Source organism: Lasioglossum baleicum, chromosome 1, assembly GCF_051020765.1.
Source record: "Lasioglossum baleicum chromosome 1, iyLasBale1, whole genome shotgun sequence".
In the NCBI taxonomy this organism is placed as follows: domain Eukaryota; kingdom Metazoa; phylum Arthropoda; class Insecta; order Hymenoptera; family Halictidae; genus Lasioglossum; species Lasioglossum baleicum.
The window spans coordinates 23,410,970-23,431,449 of NC_134929.1; the positions used below are offsets into that span (position 1 = coordinate 23,410,970).

General features: G+C 42.9%; 1 protein-coding gene across 2 annotated transcripts in view; it reads left to right on the forward strand.

Moving 5' to 3' along the window:
* The window catches only part of LOC143213635 (dipeptidase 1), a 146,505-nt gene that overhangs the window by 72,860 nt on the left and 53,165 nt on the right, over positions 1-20,480 (forward strand). For both annotated transcript variants that reach the window (XM_076433695.1, XM_076433691.1), the window contains 2 exons: positions 2,198-2,348; positions 10,630-10,699. In XM_076433695.1, coding sequence (XP_076289810.1) covers positions 2,198-2,348; positions 10,630-10,699 — 221 coding nt within the window. The remainder of the gene's footprint in view (positions 1-2,197; positions 2,349-10,629; positions 10,700-20,480) is intronic.

Consider the following 20,480-nt stretch of genomic DNA (forward strand, 5'->3'; position numbering starts at 1 on the left):
AAATTATTATTGCGTTCGTACGGTGGCTCTGTGACAGCCTACAGTAGCTACGTCAACTATTGATTGCCTAGCATTATACCATCGATAGAAGAATGCTAGCTACAAAGATATGTATCCTATAATATGAAAGTAATAGAATTGCACATCAAGTAACGGTTCTAATAAATATAACCAGTGGACAATCTGTGAATTACGTTTAGACCCCACACATCAACGACCCGCCGCAAAAACCCCGCTCTCCTCAGGACTTTTGGGTTCAGAAGACTTCCAAGATTCCCTAAGTCTCTCGAAGGCCTCTACCAACGTCTTCTAGGTTTCCCGGAATGGGCAGAGTCCGTTGGGACCCCTTCCATCAGCATCTAGGATCTCCAAGATCTCCGAAGTCCCCTCGAGGATCCTCCACGGAGCTTATGGGGCTCCTATGATCCACGAATTCCCTCGAGGGTCTTTCTAAGAGACCGCGAGATCCTTGGATTGTCTGAAATTCCTTGGAGTGCTCTTACAAAGTCCTCTGATCCGTTGTCTTCCTGTGTAGCGTGCGCTATGCGAACCTATTGTCCTTATATGGTCACTGGAGTATCAATTATTGGGTCTTGTGTCCAGATCCGCTCGGAGATGTCGCCACAGGCTCGTCTAACACAGTATGACATCACGTGAATTATGAATTATGAAGATGGAGGAACGCATTGAATGAGTATAATTTTGATATTCTCATGACACATTTTTTTTAGACAACCTTGAATATTTTCAAAGGATTTTCCAAGGTCAATTTAAGGTGATGATATTATAGGTAGCTGTGAATTTGTCCTTACCTCGGAAACAACGTACATACGTTTCAAATTGTTGCTATGGTGGTTTTTTACAAAGTTGTAGCGAGATGAAGACAACATTGACGGTTAACAAAAATTTTGTGCAACTTTGGAACATCACACGGGGAGCAACAAATTTTTTTGATAAATCGCGTTAATATCATTTTGAAGGGCTATCTTTCCTGTGTAAATTGTGTGGTTGTTGAATATTGTGCGATTTTTTTTAATCGAGTTATTCAACATTGAAGTAAATATGGGCTTTTTAACTTTAACTAACTCCAGATAGCGAAAAAATTATCGTAGAACTTGTGGAAAAAAGCAATAGAAAGAGGGTTTCTTTCTCTTTAAGGCACTCCTTCTGTTTTTTCAATTGCATTAACATTTCGATATACCAAGTGTTTCTGAAAATATGCTTAAAAAATGCACAATTTCCATTTTTCCTTTAACTCGCTATATCTCGGCGAGAAATGATCGTAATACCATGATCCGAAGGTCAGATTGAACAGAGATTTTGCCGATTCTATGGAGTACACCATGAACTCGCTGCGATAATTTTTAATCTATGGCAGCTGTGTTTGAAGTTAGTGCTTCGCAGAAATTAGCACGCCACGTACAGCTGCTGTCTGACATCTCTGAATACACAATGGAAAACTTGGACCAAACTCGATTCAAAATCAAAGAACTTTCGATAGAAATGCGGTAGAGCGATGAAATTTTTTTTTAATTGAATTGAAAATTTTTTTTTAACATGCTATATATCATTTCCCGTAGATTTTTTCACGCTGACTTCAAATCTGGTCTCAAAATTTGTAATCAGTGTGAAAAATTCTACGGGAAATGATATATAGCATGTTAAAAACAATTTTTTTCCGTGCGTGGTTCTGGAGAAACCACTTGAAATTCTACATGTTCAACGAATTTTTTCAACGTTAAGAAACGTTCGTACTATAATCTCCCTATTTTTCCCATATTCTGCAAAGTTTCAGCTTTAATTTAAAAAACATTTCATTGCTCTACCTCATTTCCATCGAAAGTTCCTTTTCGGGTTCGCACAAGTGATCCCTTAATTCTTTTGGGAAGTATAGTATTAAAAATATTTATATCGGCTTTAAAAAAACCTCAAGGTCACCTTGATATCTCAGAAAAAAATGGTGTGTAGAAAAATCGAATTGTACTCAGTCGATGCGTCCCTTAAAATGCTACATGAATCGTTAAATCGCTTTTTTATACAACTAATAGATATCAAGTTATTTTAGATAGTAATTCACACTGACCCCACAACTATGTTACGCGAAATTCCCAAGTTTGTCCCTGACCACTATAGCGGTGTCCGGCTCTTTAAAGGACACAAGGATGATCAGGTGGACTGATGACGCGTTTCATTTCAGGTATAGAGAGAGCGCACAAGGAGGGTAGATTAGCGAGCCTGATAGGGGTGGAAGGCGGCCACGCTGTTGGTGCGAGCCTGGCAGTTCTGAGGATGCTGTACGAGTTGGGTGCCAGATATCTCACCCTCACGCACACCTGTAATATACCTTGGTGAGTATATCAATCGCGACAGTTACGAATTACGACCATGTTTGCCTAAGCAATTTCTATGGAGATTGACCACGAGATTGACGCGACGGAAATCTTGAGTTAAAAATACAAAGTTTACAAAAACACGTACCTTCGCAAGGCAACACACACAGTGTCCTGTTTCTTTTCGATCACACCTTGTATACGGCGGCGGCGACATCGTTGCGCAGCCTCTTTATAGGGAAACTATTATAGAAAATAACGCGGAGACAAACCGCGGCGTTGCTCGAACTGATGAAACGCAGACGTGCCAGATAGTCGGTCTATTTATGCCGTCGAGCGAGCACGAGCGCAGCTTTATCATCGCCGTACAATAAAAACGCGTCGCAAATGACACAACAAAGGGGCGAGCGGCGCGAGAACCGCGCGGCCTCGAAACTTTTGCGTCAAGCGTTTCCCCATATCGCGGAAACAACCGCACAGCCGCAGAACAATCACATAAAATCAAACTTTCAATCCGAAACTGTCGTGCGCAGAGATCCGATCCTGCCCGGTTTGTTTGCACGGTATGTACGAACAAATTCGGAATAAAGTTCCTCTTCCTCGTCCTCCGACGACAAACGGACCTAACAGGATCGAAGTTTCATTGAACATGGATTCGCGACAAAATGTGCGGCCCGTTCCAAAAGATTCCGAGAGCGTGCATACCCGTGTGTCCTCGGCAAAACTTGAATAGATCCGCGCGATTGACGAGAGCTCGTTCTACCGGGCACTCCTCGCGAAATCTTCCGACGGCTTTCACATTCGTCCTGCTGCTGCGTCTAGAACTCTTTCTACCGGAAAGTCCGACGTTCTACCGCGGTAGTCAGCTTCAGGGAAGACGTTGTAAATGTTTAATGGTAGAATTTAAAGTTGCCAGGCTCGCTGACGTTTTTGCGGAAATCGCTTGGAACCGGCTCCCCGCCTCCCGGCGACATCGCGCTAGCTCGATCCCTCGGGGGCTCTTTCAAACTTGAACTGTACCGTAAACTCGCAGCATTGACAGGTTTTTATAATGCGAGGCCGCGTTACATCAGAACAGAAGTGTATAGATTCGTTCCCAACCCTCCGCTCTGTATTTACGGCGCTTTTCAGAACTTGTTTTCGAGTTAGAAATGTTATTAGAAGTTTCGCCGATATGCAGCTACAAAAGAGTTTCCTTTATTACACCTTCGCAAGGAGGATGTAAATTTACATATAGGCGTTCTATATTTAGTCAAAATATTTCATTGTTTAATATGTTTCTTCTATCGATCGTATTTGCTGTTAATAAATGTTGAATGCTTTCGGCGCAAACCACAGTGGGCGAGAAACCGATCTTTTTGGACAAAAATCTGCCGACAACTCAGTTTTGCATCGATTTAATTGGAATTTTTTTTAAAATGTTCGTCAAGGACTATACTTTGATGACGTGATTCTTGAAAAGAATCCAAACTAGAATCGAAACGTTGATTTTGTTTGATAATTAGCAAAATTGCTTCATAATTAGTAATAAACGATCGAACCGCTGCGCCGAAAGCATTTAACATTTATTTCATTGCTCGTTGTTATCGTTGAAATCGTAGGCATCCATAACCGTAGCGCTGGTTTACGCGAATGACGCCACATCGCCGGCCGTTCTCGCGCAGTTTAGGGTAGTTCGTCGTAGCCCCGGATGGTCGACAGTATTTTTCACGATAGAATTTCGCCGATAATGCGGCCCCGTCGAACGTCGAGGCGACTATTCCGGAGTGCTGGAAGTGTCGCGATGAGACGAGAGCGCGGGGGTGGAAATCGGGTAGCGGAAATTACGTAAGGGTTGCCGGTGGCGCGACCCAGCTGCCGCTTGCTCGCCCGTCGACAGAAATATTATTCTAGGACAAACAATGGACGAATTCCCTTTTACGAGGCGACACCGACAACGACGACGACTGCAACTAGGCAACGGAAAAACTGACGACGCAGAATAGAGGGTGGAGAACAATAAAAAGCCCGGGGACGAACTGTGACGGCTTTCGCGAGAGACACGCCGAGGGACGCGCGAGCGCAAAGTTCAAATTTATTTTAACGCCGGTGGGCACCACCTGGAAAATTAAACTTGTTAGCGAGCCAATATACAGGGTGTCGCAGATCTGCCGGCACAAACCGCTAGGAGGTGAGTCTACATACAAAAATAAGTCGAGAAGAAAGAATGATGTTTTGTTTCCGCAGATCTTATTATATAACTAGACTGCGGATCTTTATGCAAAATAAAAGATGTTTGCATTGATTGCACGACACGGGAGCCAAATAAAAATTGTATTCTTCTTTTAATTATTCTATTAAGCTGAAACTAATACATTGATGTCGTTAAATATTTTAAAAATGTCGTAAAATTGCTAAAGATGCATAAAATCCGCAATCTACTTATAAGAAATACACATTTTTGCCATTTATACCATTCCTCCAACTTTACTGGTTTTCGAGTTGTCTAATAAAATATGTTTTTCACCCCCAACTTTGAAAAAGAACTGACTCTCCGAATAGTTTGATTAAAATCGGACTCACTTGAATGTGTTCCCTTGTAAGGTATCTAAAGATACGCGAGCGCAAAGTTCGAATTTCTTTTAGCGCCCGCCGCCTGGAAAATTAAATTTGTTACCGAGACTAATATGTTTTAAACTGCGACAGCGCGAAAAAACTTCCGGATCGTCCCTTTCACATTCTTTTGCCATCGCCGTGCACGCGGCGCGGCGTCCTGATTTCTAAAGCCGGCGCAGATTTATCTTGCAATAGCAACCCCCTCTGGAACGTAACGTCACGTCCGGTGTCCGATGTCTTTATGCGAGCGCATCGTTTGAAGCTCGGTCGAAGGAAACAATTTTTCCTATGTTTTTCGCCGAGCGAAACTGTTCGCAGAAATTCTGTTTTATTGACGGCGGGAAGTTCCGTAATTAATTTCTGTCAGGAAGTTTAAAGGAAGTTGTTAATCGGTGGCTATGAGTTCTTCGAAATGCGGTGAAATTACGAGAACTGACCCGCGAAGTTGCGTTCGATTGTTTGTTCCATCGACCGCGGTTTCTTTTTGTTTCACCGTTGGGTTTAATTATGAACGTACCGCAGTCGCAATTGGATTGTTCGAAGCATTAATTATCGTTTTAAAACTGACTGGTCCACAAACAGTCTACCAGGTTCATTTTTAAAGGGTACCTACCCTTCTGTTTTCGCTTCCAAGGCAATATTCGTACGCAGTGAGATGTCAGTCCCCGGGAAAGTACTGGAGTGACACCTGTCGATTTTGTAGGTAGAAAGTTCTTACAAAATGTTCGATCCCTTGCTACTTATTCTACTGTGTTTTTCTGGTTACGGCAGCTCCGAGAGTTTTCGGGCAAATGCGACTTTCATCCCCAAGTGAAAGGGTTGCTTTCACGTTCTCATTCAGCAAATTGTAATTCAAATATTGAGTTGGACGAAAGATTTCCTCGTTCTCGCTTTCTAGTACGGAGGAGCTAAAAATTATTTTGAAATGGTGAACATTTTGTCCCTCATTTCACGAACTGAATCTGTCCCTCGCTGACAAATTGACACAGTGGTAAAAGATCGATGAAATAACAAGGTAAACAGTTATTTTTCTATGTTCTTTTTATTGAAATTGATCAGTTAACTTTTGCAAGTTAACATTTTCATTTATGTGTTTCACATTGTTCGGCGTCGACCGACGGTCGGAGGCGCCTGACGCTGGAACCGCTCAGAGTTGAGCGCGCGAGGAAGGCAATGATATGGATCGTGAGAATGAGGGAGACAGATTGAATTTAGAGTTGATTTCACACTGCACTTTATTCAAAATTGGAATCGCCGACGGATCGAAATACGGAAATCTTGCGCGTGCGAGGGTCTGCCTTGGAGCGCGACAGAGATCTTGTGCGAACCTTGACAAGGGCCGCCGCGGACGGAGATCTTCACGCGTTCGTCGGAGATCTTGACGCGGGAAGAATCACGGATCGCGACGCGAACAAACAGAATCGTCTGCGACTCGAAAGAAATGGCGAATGGATGTTTCAAGAAAGTGCGGTGATTGTCGCGAACAAACAACATATATAAAATGAGAACGTGTTACTTGAACGATTGTCTTAACGTCTTAACTCGCAGAACTGATCGGAAGAGCTTCACTCCGCCAAGGGAGGGCCTTTAAATATTCGCCGAAACGGCAGGCGGGGTCGCATGCGATTGGTTCCGGATCGATCGCATGATCCGGAAAGACGACGGTTCAAGATTCGAATCGTAGAGATTTGCCGGTGATGGGAGCTGACAAACACACCGTAGCCTCGCGCTACGGTTACGCATGATCGCTACGCGACTCTAAACAGGGTTGAAAAAAGAGCAGAGCGAACGGGGCTCGACGGTTGGCGTACCGACCGGCAAATTCACAATTCGAATCTTGAACACACATTGAGGATATAAAAGCCACACAGTTTCACGCAAATATATCTACAAATAGCAGAACAGTATAATTTACTTCGGGAAAACTGTGTCAAATTGACATGAGGGACGGATGAGAGTTGAGGGTTTCAAAACTGAAAATTAGCCCGCAAAATACTGTCTAAAATATCAGAAGAATTTCTAATTGTCTAATTGTTCAAATATTTTGTGGAAATTGGAACTAGAACTAATTTACTAGTACCTTTAGCTTCGTGTTTGAACCCGAACGTGTTTCGCATTACTCGTAAATTGCCATTTAAATAATAACATGCGAACCTAATAGAGAAAATTCATTTTACAGCATCCAAGCCCAAAAAAATTGGCAACAAAAGCGGCTTCGCTTCGCCATTGGCCTTACAAGCACCAGCCAATTAAAGTCGAAACAAATCGGCGATTCGATCTCCGTTCGCGAATCTGGTGGCGTGCGCGAGGCCGGACGTCCCTTATATTTGCGCGCGGAATTGCGTGGTCGGCGGCACGATAAATCATCCCCGGATTAATGGAACCGTAACAATATTATCTGCGTTCCGGTATTTCCGGGAACGACCGCGCGTTTTACGACTGCGATAGATTCCGGCGATACGCTGATAAATATCAACGCGTGGGTCGGCTTCAGGCCTGTACGGATTGAACCGCGATCGTCGGTTTCATCGGTTCCGCCGTCGAAAAAAAGGCTGCTGGGTCGGAACCGTAACTTTATACGGTAGTAGACACACGGTTTGAATTTCCAGCACATAAATGTCCTTTTCTGCTCAGGAACGTGTACAGAATTCTTCTATTTGAAGGTTCCGAACAAATGTTTTAGGGAAAACCTACCGTGTTCGTGTAGGACATCTGACGATGGACACAAATCATTTTTAGGCGGACACACTTCCGAAGTTTCGAGGTGATATCTTCGTTCTCGTGTTCCATGACGAATTCATTGGCCTGCAATATACAGGGCGAATCACCCAACATTTTCAGTCTAAAATATCTCCGTTCTCGGCAATACGAGAAAATGTTTGATTCAAAGGGTGAATCGCCATCGTTCACTTTTTTAATGAGCTGACGTACTTATCACGTACCAACCGGTGATTATTGGCATGGTAACAGCAATTTTCATTATGAACTAACAAGACACCCTCAATAGCGTCATCTAATAGTTTCATATAAGATTGCAATGTAAAAGAAGATTTCCATGCTTCCTTTTGGTACAGCACAATTATTGGAAATCCTATTAATAGGTTTCCGGTAGGTAAAGTGTTAAGAAGAATAACTGAGAAAAGGTCGTTCAGAATTTAGTATATTATTCAGACCAACTTGTCCGCTACTGTATATAACTGACTTAAATTTACAAAATACATGTTTTAAATTTTCATTACGGGCACAGATAAAAAATTAAAAAATCGTGGTCTTTACTGTACCCTTCGTAATTGTGACCAATAACAATTACAAAAAAATTATTTACACATTAGCTAGTAAACTAACCCTTCTAACGTCCCAAAAAAACTCAAGCTGCTGAGTCCAATTTTGAAAAATTTATTCGTTTTCAAAAGGTGTACGAATACTTTGTGTACACCGACTGTATAACTGTGTGCAAAACTTCAACACTTGTGAGTCTGTATACAAATGAACTTCTTAGAAGAATCCATTTACTCCGTTTTGAAAAAAAGTGCGATTGTAGTTTACCGAAGAGGGGAAATGTCATCTGATTACGTAGACGTTTGTAGTTTTTCCTGTTATAGTATCATCAAGGGAGTGTATAATCTTTGAGCAAGTTCGGATAGAGGCTCGATCCTCGGTTTCGCCGAAAAAATGCTGGAGGGTGGAAACGGGGCTGGGAACTTGTCCCCTAAACGATCGATTATCGCCGGCGGAGGGATGCCGAGCGTTTCTAGGCGGGCGTGGTATCATCGGTCTGTTTGCCAGACTCGTGAACATCGCGCTAATACGGACGATTATCGCCCCGGAATTGCTCGGACTCCTCCGGAGCCCGATTGTAGTCCATCTCTAATCCTATCATGGACGATCACGGATCTGCGACGTCCGCGGCTCTGCATATATCGTTTGCCATCCGATTCGCCGGGATAACGGGGGGAAACTGTTCGGAGAGCTCGGTGACACGTCGATTTTAATAATTTAATCTCGGAATCCCTGTCGTCGCCAGAGCCCGGCATGTATATCATATTGCATCCGGCCGCGTCAACCAGGTCACGGCGCACACATGTATAGAGAGGGTGACGCCTGGAACGTCGGCAGTTCCGTGGCATTGTTTGACTTCGACCCGTTAAAGTTCCATTTACCGTCCGGAGACTCCGGAGTCTATTCTGTTTACACTGGTGTACGTGGACTATGCAGGGAGGGGGCACAGGGGCACGGGGGAGGGAGCGCATGTTAGTAATTTTTGTTTATTCTCGAGCCACCCCTTCCCCCCCCCCCCGGGGTACCCAGAAACCCTCGCGGATCTCGGTTTAATTCGGGCACTGCCATTCAAACGAGGCGGAGCAAGTTTCACAGTGAGAGTGACGCCGAGGCGGACAATGCCGGCTCTTGTTTTCAATGGGACCCCGTCGAGGATGATTTGTATCTGCGCGAAGAAGAATTGTTAATCTGGTTGGCAATGTAAACAGCGCACGTCGGCGCGAGACAATGACGTATGAACACAATTTTTCGAGGCTTTTGTTAAACTGCAGATTTTAAGCATCGCGAATGCGGAGTGCCGCGTGCGCAGCCAACCGGCAGATACATTTTTTAATTAATAAATTCTCTTGATTTCATGTCATTTCATTTAAAACGTCACTGTATGCATTTGTGTCTTCTCGTAAATATTTAAACTGGACGTTCGCGCTGTTAAAATCATTTTCCAGTAGGATCAGTCGAAAAGAGAAGTGGAAAGTGTGATATGTAGCTGTGCAAATTTTTTGCACGTCTATTCGCAACATTTTTATTTGTAGAATCGACTAAAACTGTGGGGCTGTAGGGTATCGGAAAAATATTGAAGTGTATCGAGCACAGTAACCTGGCAGATTCATGTATATTGTAGAGTACAATAAACTAGTGAACTTTTCACGTCTCAAAAGTGTTTGGAATTGGCTCAGACATTTTTCCAATTTAATGCATTTGTGCCTTATTAAAATAATAGTAACGTATAACTATTGGGTTGGCAAGAAAGTAATTTCGGTATTTTACGGTGAAATAGAGCTCAATTCTTTTATTCAAGTAATAAACTTTAATGAATAAGATATTTTCCCTTTTGTTCGATGATCCTTTGCAAAAAAGAATAAACAAGAAAATATTTTATTAATTAAAGTTCATCTTTTGAATAAAGAAATTCGGTTTTATTTCACCTTAAAATACCGAAATTATTTTCTTGCCAACCCAATAGAACGCTTCAAAGCAGAAGGGATGAAGAGAAGAATGAATGATCTAAAAGTGCGGATATTTGTCGCGGTCGTAATAGGATTTTTGAAAGCGAAAATTGAATAGCGTGTAAGCGATTGGTGGAACAGCTGCCCAAGGCTGCCATTACGGCACCGAGCAAACCAATATCCCGTGGACACGGACGCCTACAAAGGGATTAGAAGCAATAGTTTGTCGTATATTTGTAAACAGCCTGCAGCCAACGATCTGGCACGCCTTTGATTGCACATTCCAAGGAATTAACGTTTCAAATCAAGGCGTTTGTACGGTACGCGATGCGCGGCAATCTCTGCGGTCATTAGTCCACGGAACAATTCCGTCCGCGTTGCTTAGCACTGCGAACATGGGACTCTATGATTAAAGGGCATTGTAGGACAATAATACTGAGGATTGTCGCCATTGAGTTACTGACCTATTGGTTCGTTAGGGCAGAATGCAGCACAGTGGATGAACCCGGGAGAATCTCTCACATCGGCGGCCTCTCCGAGTTCGGCAAGGTGAGTACCCCACAAAAAATGCATTCAAAAACATTTTTCAAAACCTATTCCTACCTTCAATCCCATCAAGATCCTATCGTACGTCGACAAGCAACATCGACTGTGACGCGAAACACGAACAAATCGAAACTCCAGCTATCTTCTTTCCATCAAACTACATTTAATCCTTTATGGACGAGGACTTTCCAGAATATTCAAAAAATTTTTCTAAAGAACTGGATCGGATGACAAAATCTCAATTACTGGAAATAAACGGAACATTCATACTGACATTCTGTTACTTGTTTTAAATCATTCGTTTCCGTGACATTCAGCCGCAAGAATGAATGAATTGAAATATCACCTAAATTAGTGTTTCCCAAAGTATAGCACGCGTACCCCTGGGGGTACAGGAAGAGTTTGGAGGGCGTACGCACTGATTCTAATGCAACAAACCTGGTGCAGCGGATATCTACTGTTGTGTACAAAGGATGTACATATGTATATGTATACGCCTGCTATTGGGTATGGGAATAAGTTTCCGCCCTTTTGGAGATGTCGTTGTACTCAAGTACCGATCGCGTATTTGATGGAACGTAGTACATGTTTTTGAAAGGTCTATGTCTAAACTTCAAAACGCAGTTAGTGGCAATTGTTTCGAGCGTGAACAGCAGTCAATTTTTCGCGTCAAAAATGTCGACTTTTGTTCCAAGTAAGTAGCATTTGCGGGAATTTGTGTTGCATTATTTTGTTTTAAAGAAAGGTGCCGCGAAAACGTATCGTTTGCTTGTGGATATTTACGGGGGCGATGCTCCATCAAATACAAGTTGTAAAAAATTGTTTCGGCGGTTTAAAAACCATGATTTCGACGTAAGGGACAAAGATTGCGATGGTGCGCCAAAAAATTCAAGGATACAGATTTGCGAGCATTACTTGATGAAAATCCACGTCAAACACTTGAAGAACTGCAACTATTACGTTTGAAGAGAGCATTACAATAAAAACGACCGGAATGGGACAACATGCACGATAAGCCGATTCTGTTACATGACAACGCTAGGCCACATGTCGCAAAACCCGTCAAGAAATACTTGGAAGGAGTGAACTGGAAAATTTTGCCCCACCCGGCATATTCGCCGGACATTAGTCCTTCAGATTTCCACTTGTTCCGGTACATGCAGTCTGCCACATCTGGAGAGCAGTTCACTTCCTATGAAAGTATTCGAAATTGGCTCGATGAATGGCTTGCATCGAAACAACCAGATTTTTTTCTTTGAGGAATTCGTTTATTACCTGAACGGTGGAAGAAGGTTGTAGATGCCGATAGAGCATACTTTGAATGAATTTACTTTCCATTTGAATTTCTGAATAAAGAGCTTCTTTTCAACAAAAAAGGGGGGAAACTTATTCCCATACCCAATACTTAATACCGACTCTTCTTAACGGGGGATACTCAGTGTTACGCCCGTTATAGAAGGGGTACACAGATGTCGAAACTTGGGGAAACACATACTTAAAGTAATTGTTCATCAAATGGTTAACAACGTAATGCACGCTGACGAAAAATTACGTCGTTCCGGGTGTATCGAGTGTACTGAATTGAGGGGAATGCGGTTACCCTCTCTCTGCTGGTGCCGGATTAGTCACGTGACATTGTGACACACGTAGAAGGGGAAGGTCGAGTGGGGAGACAAGTCTTAATGTGACCAGTGTCGCCAGGTCGTCAGCAATCGAGCAGAATCAAGTACCCCCTCTCTGATGACCAGTCCAGTCTACGGCAGCAGTGTCGCCAGATGAGTGTCGCCGCGCACGCGCAACGTGTCACATATTACTCTACTCTGGTCATCAGAGAGGGGGTACCTTGTATTCCCCTCGAGTGCTGGTTTGGTCACTTACTGGCGACACTGAATGTGGCGACTCTGGTCGCGATTGAACTCCTGCCGTATGCTACATGCGGTACGTATCAAAGTCTGTCGTAGCAAAAGGGTTAAAGCGTTTGCGAGTGTCTGCGGTTTCAATGAATGTATGCGCTTCAGATAATCTTCACCGCTTCCGTAGTAATTGACACGAATCGCCTCGCCTGGTGGAACAAACCGATGAGCCCGGGTGTCTCGGGTCGAGTTAGTCCGGCGCTTTTTGTTGCCGGTGAAGAAGACGTTGGTCCCGGGGATTTGCCGGGGGTGACGAGGAACACCGGTGTTTTACACAGTGGATTAAAGCATCCTGCAGCTGTCTATCTCCGGTGCGGCGCGGCGGTTCCGTCGCGAGATGAATGTCGCGTCGTCCCTCCCTCCCCGCCTCTTCCCACGGAATCGCACGATCGTAAATCTACCCTACCTTTTAACCTCTGCCGGAATCGATCGGCCCATAAATATCGGAAGTTCGACTGGAATTTCGGAGAAAGATAGATTTTCGGTGCGGGAGGAGAAACAGTTCGGTGAATGGCCTCATTGGAACCGAGTGTTATTGTATCCATTACGCGGAAAAGGTGGTCTCGAGTGCTTCGAAAAAGGAATTCCAGCGAATTCCACCGACGGCACGGCGAACGGGATTCTGGTACCGCCAAGTCTGCACCTCGCCGAACGTATTTGCCGAATGTTCTTAATGAATTACATGGATTCGAGCAGACGGTGGCTGGAAAACGAAGACGCCAGGTACACCGAGAACCTCGTGTCTTTGGGAACGGCAAACCGCAGTATGCTTGCTTCAATGTTACCGTTACACTCATGCCACTCCCATGTTTTACGTCTTTCACCCCCTATTTCACGCGAAACTTTGTTTCTTCGCTGCGCTGTACCAATCCGTTGAATTCCCTTGCTGCGCGTGTGCTTCTGTTTTCGAGCTTTGCATCTCATAATTGGACTGGAGATTCTATGCATTCCTGACAAAAATGAGTAGCCGAAACACAACATTACATACATTGAAAGGTATATATTTTTTATAAAGTTTGTATAAAAATGTTGTAATTTTAAATGTACCAAAAATTTGAAAGTAAAGCTAAATGTCCCCTAAAAAGATATTTACATTTTACAACTGAAAAAAAATTTGTTGAGTCGTTGATCTTTTTTGTTACTGTCACAAATAAATCGAGCCGTCGAAAAATCAATATCTCCCACTAGAAAAAGACATCGAAGTTCCAGGAAGGATTTTCAACCTCTCACGTGGCATCGCGCTGAAAACGGGGGCTGAATCGTTGCAGCTCCGAAAAGGAGAATTCAAACCGCGAGTTATTTATGAAAATTGGCCGTCGGTATCCGCGGAATTCCCGTCGGAGTATTCATGAATTGCCGGGCCGACGTAGCGCTTATGCGAAAGAAAATTATGGCCGACATCGATCAGCCCGGCGGGGAACAATCGTTCGCGTTTTAAACGCGCATACTTCGAATGCTAAGGGCGCCGGCGCGCCGTTTCGAAACCGTGACTCGAGCCAGGAACTCCAGATCACGAACGGCCTAAATATCGTTTAGCGGATGGAACGACCGTTCCCGGGACCTCCTTTTATTTCTTTCAAGCGAGAACGTACGGAAGCAATTTGTTTACTCGAGGCACGGGTCGCAAAAAGCGACCTGGAAACGGAAGAGGAACGTACAATCTCCTGCAGCACCTACCATGGTCAGAAGTGCATAACTTCACACCTGTGAATCCAGAAAAATATTATTTTACGTACATAAATACACCGCGGATTTTATGCACTTATGGCAAGAACGAGCTGTGAAATGCATACAACCCCTGGCAGAATGTTTCTGATCGACAACTTTCTTCCAGCAGATCTATTAATCGGGAACTTTTTCCGTGTAACATTTTGTTTATTTTCTCGTTTCTTTGTTATAATTAGACTGCGGATCTCTATGCAAAATAAAAAATGTTTGCATTGATTGCAAGACACAGGAGCCAAATAAAAATTTAATTCTTCTTTTCATTATCTTGTTAAGGTGAAACTAATACATTGTTGGCCTTAAATCTTTTTAATACCTCCACTGTTTTGAATTTTACGTACCCATTTATGTCATAAATGCATAAATCCGCAGTCTAGTTATAATAAATGGAAGCTTATGTTATTTTGTTGTTTTTCATTCTTCGATAAGCCGCTTTTCATTTCCCATCAGTTTTATTTCCATAAAGTAATATTTTATACTTCCAAATTGTGAATGTTTTCTCTAAAATCCGTATCAATGCCTCCGATCGGTAACATTCTGCCAGGGGTTGTACATGTATGTCACTAAACAATAAAAAGGGAAGCGATACTTTATTGCATCTGGAAGCACTTTTTAATATTTTTTTGGGTACTGCGACTTATCAACGAACGTAGGAAGCAATTTGTTTGCTCGTGTAACGTGTCGCGCGATATTCTATGAAACGCCAAGTGTCCCCAAGATGAAAGAGCACGTTCGAAAGTGCATGATAAATAATTTTCCAAGTGACACTGCAACACGCCCGTGGATACGTGGTTGAATGTAACTGATCTCGTATTCGAGGAAAGGAGACGCCCCTCTTTCAAGTGAAAGTTTCAGTCGAGCAGATGCTCGCCGAAAGTATTTCTTCAATCTTGGGAAAACGCGGGGGTGGCGTCACACAGGCTCGGACTACGAGGGCCCTAAGATACGATCTTGCTCCTGGAGGCATTTCTTGGAATGAGATCCGCGCTCCCAGCGAGAGAGTTTACGGTTATTATGCGCGCCGGAGCTTTTCTCGATTGTTTCTTTCGGTGTGAGAACTGGTAAGAAGTAGTACGAAGCTTTTACCAGTTTCTTGTGACTTTATTCCGCTGTGCTGGATAATAGACTTTTCATTTTCAGCTAGCAATATTTCAGTGAAACACAAGTAAACTTTACTGTCTGCTTGATCCTTCAAAATCTTTCCAGGTCTGAAAAAATGTATAAACTGAAGAAGACCTCCAGAGCACGGTGTCCTGGGGGACGTGCTGTGCTGTGCTGTAACCTGTTTTTTTTTGTTATTTGGCTTTTTCATCGAGACATAAGGATCATTTTCATCTTCAGCTTTTCAACCACCACATAGTATTGCACTTAACTTCACTTTATGGCAGGAAAGAGGTCAGAGGAAAGGAGTATTCGGTTCGAAAAAATTTTCTCTAGGTCACTTTTTCAAGATTTCAAGGCCATCGCAGTTTTTTTACAATGGGATTACATATTTTCATTACAACTGTGTTATAGCTCACAAAAAAATAACAAATTCAACGATGTGCTATGTGTTGACCTTCACGCCCCCTGCATGTTTTCAATGCAAAATGTAACGAGAAAATTTTGACTGCGTAAGTGTTTGTGAAATTTTGTTGATCTTTTTTTTTTATTGAACAGTTGTAACCTCCAGTAAGAGGTTATTCTGCAGTCTGTATTACATTCATAATATTACAATGAAAGCCTTATGCTAATGTATGATTAATGTAACAAGTATACATCAATTGAAGGCACTTAATTCGTGGTGGGCGTGATAGTGGCGTCATATACATAAATCACAATATTTCAGGAAGGAACATAAGATCTTACATACAGCGTTTGTAGGTCTGTGGAGTAGAACGTTGCTTGACATGGGAAAAAAACCGTAATCTCAGGTTATGTATAAATTTCAATCTGTGAGTGTCATGTATAGGACACATTGCCAAAGGACATGATCTATATCCTGTATCTCATGTCTACATGAACAGCCAGGGTTATTCACCACATTAATTTTAGCTAGAGAGAAATTAAGACTATAACGGCCGGATCTAATTCTGTTAATGGTTACAATGGTTTCTCGAGATAGATTTTTCCCCGAATACCAGGGTTTTCTTCTTTCGTCGTGAAAATGTTAAAAATAATTTTTTCCTTTGTATCGACCTTCATTGACTATATATTCATTAGTGTTATTGAAAGCACGTGATTTTAAGATCACACTTAAATCAGTATACGGCGTTTTGAAAGAGTTGTCTGAATCAGCACTGTTCCTGGCAATATTGGCTAATTCATCAGCTTTTTCATTACCACGAATACCCAGATGGGACGGTATAAAGTAAAAGAGAATTTCATTGGAATCAGGATACTTTGTGCGGTGTTCATAAATTTTGTTCCTGATATTCTTGGATTCCAGAATAGAATTTTAAGGTCTTTGTGACGCAGACAAGCCATTGAAGTGCAGGTATTTCCGTTGTTAGTAGAAACAGCTGTCGGACGATTGGGATTGGTCGGAATCCATTGAAGGATCACCAGCAGATTGCAGTAGAAGTTTTTTTTTATTCTGGAATACTTCGCCTTAAGTGATCGATCCTCTAGTTGGAGTCTCACTACGTCAATCATTTTAATCAAGCCTATTATATCGTTTGTGAATTCTTGTGCAATATTCAACAAGTTGTGTTGTCGCATAGATTTGACTAACAATAAGAATCGTTTGAATTGATTGTAGTCTAAGACTAGAGATGAAAAAGACCGTCCAATTAATTCTTTTGCTGTTAGTAATGCTTCTTCTAGGTTCGATAACTTTTCTTCCGGAGAAGTTACGTTGAGATTAGTACCGGCTATAGTCTTTGGCTTTTTAGCCTCGAGTTTTAAAAAATCTGCTTCAATTAATTTTTCCCACTAATTTTACTCCACTAAGGAGACACTAGATAGAAATGCACATATCCTCCCACCGGAGATTTTGGAGATAAACATTATGTTGCTGATGGTGATTAGCTTCTCCAGAGCGTCTAAATAAGCATCGTTAGAGAGACCACCAATGGTGTCAAGTACGATGGCCTGGTTTTTCCTAGGAAGTGAACTGTTTGCCGCTGCATTCGCATACGTCTTATTAACTGAGGCTTGAGGAGAACTTTGGCTTTCGATGGATAGGTGACCCCTGTTGTCAGAGGCCATTATTTGAGTTGTTTAGATACTTGCGGACTATAGATCACACATTAGATAACGTATAAGGTATTCATTTTATACACTGTACGTAGAATTGACAAGTTATTCGAGTACTACATGTGTGGAGCGTAAATAAACACGGCTGCCAGCCTCGAACTCTTTTGTTGATCTTCATGACGTTAGATAAAGATTAAAAGTTTAATCGAATATATGTATAAAAATTCTCTATGAGCAAAAATAATAAATTTAATCATTTCTATTCTTTTTTGTGAAATACATATGTCACCGATAGCATCCTTAGGAGATCTTTGGACATTTTCCATTCGGTAACTTTTCATGTACGTTAAATGCCCAATATATTTTCTCGAATTCGGATACAGCAGATCCCAGATTTAAAACAGAGAACGTGCTGCCGAGTGAGCGCGACGACTTTAAGTATTAAATCCATTTCCAAGAAAACAGGCAGCAGAAGAAGCGCAAAAAGCTCGTGTCCCCATCTTGTTTCTCCAAGGTCGCCGCCGGAGGCATCCGAGGCTCTAACAACAAATTGAGGGTTCTCTCGAAGTCGCACAAAAGGATATCAGCTTTTTGATCAAGCGGGGCAGGATATCGAGCGTATCATCGTTAGAAGCGTCGGCTTCCCAGGCGATCTTTGGACGGAACCGGTCAAAGTTCACCGTTTCTTTCTTCGCGGCGGGTTACGAATGCTTCGACAGAGCCTGTTCTATTTACTGAACGTCAGAAAAACGGAAGACAGGCCCGAGGGGTGTGCTTCGCTGGCAAGGTGGATGTATGAGAAACGACTTCGGGGCCGTGGTCGCGATACAATCCAGAAGCGCGCCCCGGGGGCAAGAACCGAAGAGGACTCTGGTATAAAATATCGCGGCCGCTGCGCCGTTCAGTTTTCGCGTCTCTAGCGTTTAGCCGGGTCCATTGTAATCGAATTACCGGAATCGAACGTTTTGTCTCGGTGTAGCTCAGCCAGGAAACTCGTCTTTTCAAAGAAACAACCCCCTGGGAGGAGTGGTGGATAGAGCAGATAGCCCGGAACGACGTTCATAAGTTACGCGGCGAAAATGTACTGTGTCAAGTAGTTATACGCAATTTCTTTCTGCGAAACCGCTGGGACAAAAGCGGACATTCCTCGGGGCGGTTCGCCATGAAGAAGGACAAAAGGGAGAGCAAGGGTGTACAGCCCGCGATGAAAACGTAGCGCAGCCAATAAATTTTAAGCGGTTCCATTCCTTACTCACCGCGCACGGCGCTGTCGAAATGCTCCATCGGTTACTCCGAGGCGGTATCTGATGAAGTGGCTTTGCAGACTGCTTCTATATACTCTTGTCTGTTAGTCTGCTAATTTTCATCCAGGTGGAAATGTTCTCTGCGAGTTGGCAATGGACCTGAAATTGAAACGCGGGTTGAACGTGCTTTTTCTATTGGGTTGATGGAAATTTAAAGATTTCATGAAAATAGATAGATCTGCTGGACGTTGCACTTCTCGACACAATTTTAAGGGTCGCAATGAAGATTGTCTTTAGGAGAGAAGTCGATGTCCGACGACTTCTGAGCGGGAGTGTACGGAGAACGCGAACAAGTCGTTGTTCGGCGAACCTTCCAGTTTCCCTCTCGTTTGCCGAGGAGAATGTCCGCGCCCGGAGTCGCGTTTCAAGTTTTCACGGGGAAAATTTCGGATGCCTTCCACGGCCGATTGTCCTGCGACGGTCTACCGGTTCCCTTCCGTTCCGTAACTTCGCCACATTATCCGCGAAACTTCCTGTCCATTCTCGCGAAGAAAACACGGCGAGCCGGTCGACGTCTCGCATCCTCGTCCCGGACACCGGGGGGTTAAGCGAAAAAAAGAGAACCCGGCGAAAAAACGCCCTCGAAAAAGTCCGCTGTCTCTCGCCGCAGCATGAAATGTTGCGCGTAGGACAAAGAGAAAAGCGGCTCGCGGAGAAAAAGGCGAGCGCGCGACGTATCGCGAGAGGTTACACTTGAGAGGAGAGCAAAATTACGAGTGCGAATTAAGAGCTTCGCGAAGTATTATTTCGTTGGGCTTACGGCTTGAACGAGACTCTTCCGGCCTGAAGAGTTCCCCTTAAAATACTGCCTCGACCATGGGAACCGTTTTAATACCGGCGCGTTTATAATTGATCGCTCCCGCGCCATTTACACCCACTTTTCGCCCCATTCTCGCCCGGCACAATCATCTTCGTTTATACAATACACTTGAATTACAGTTTTCGCTTGCGATTTCAGCGCCTTGCCTCTACACACTCGTTCCTTTATTTACGACGGGCATTTTCTCCGAGCGGAAACTTGCGGCTTATACAGGGTGTGGCCGGACGGGTGGTACAACCGAGTAGGGGATGTTGCTACATGTAAGAATAAGTCAAAGAAAGGAATAACATTTTTTTGTTTGACGTCTCGTTTTTGGAGAAAATCAAGTTTGAAAATGCAGCGAATACACGTGCTATTGCATAGGAATCGTCTGACGCGTCTGATCATGATTTTCGGTATTTTCGGTTGTATCTTCGTAACCCTCATAGAAACCGAAATATCGGTACGACGCGACGTCATATCGCTATATGAAAATACCGATATGTTTTCTGATATTTGCCGGTAATTTTTTTAATTTTCTTATTTTATTTAAAAAAAATTTTTTTAATATTTTTAAATAAATAAATTAAGAAAATAATGATTTTAGGTTCAAAGATAACCCTCTAAAATTTTAAGTCGCTAACCCTTCATATAAAGATGATATGAGGGCAAATACCCTTAACTGTATCATTTTTTCTCGATTGTTAATTAAGATATTTAGATTTTGAAAAAGTAAATGCTCGAACTTACCCCCTTCATATTATATAATATATTTTTTTCACAATTGTGATCAAATTATTAAGGGTAGAAAAAATCATTTAATTGTTTAGGGGTGGGGATTGTAAGCAACCCTTCGAGTGACCACT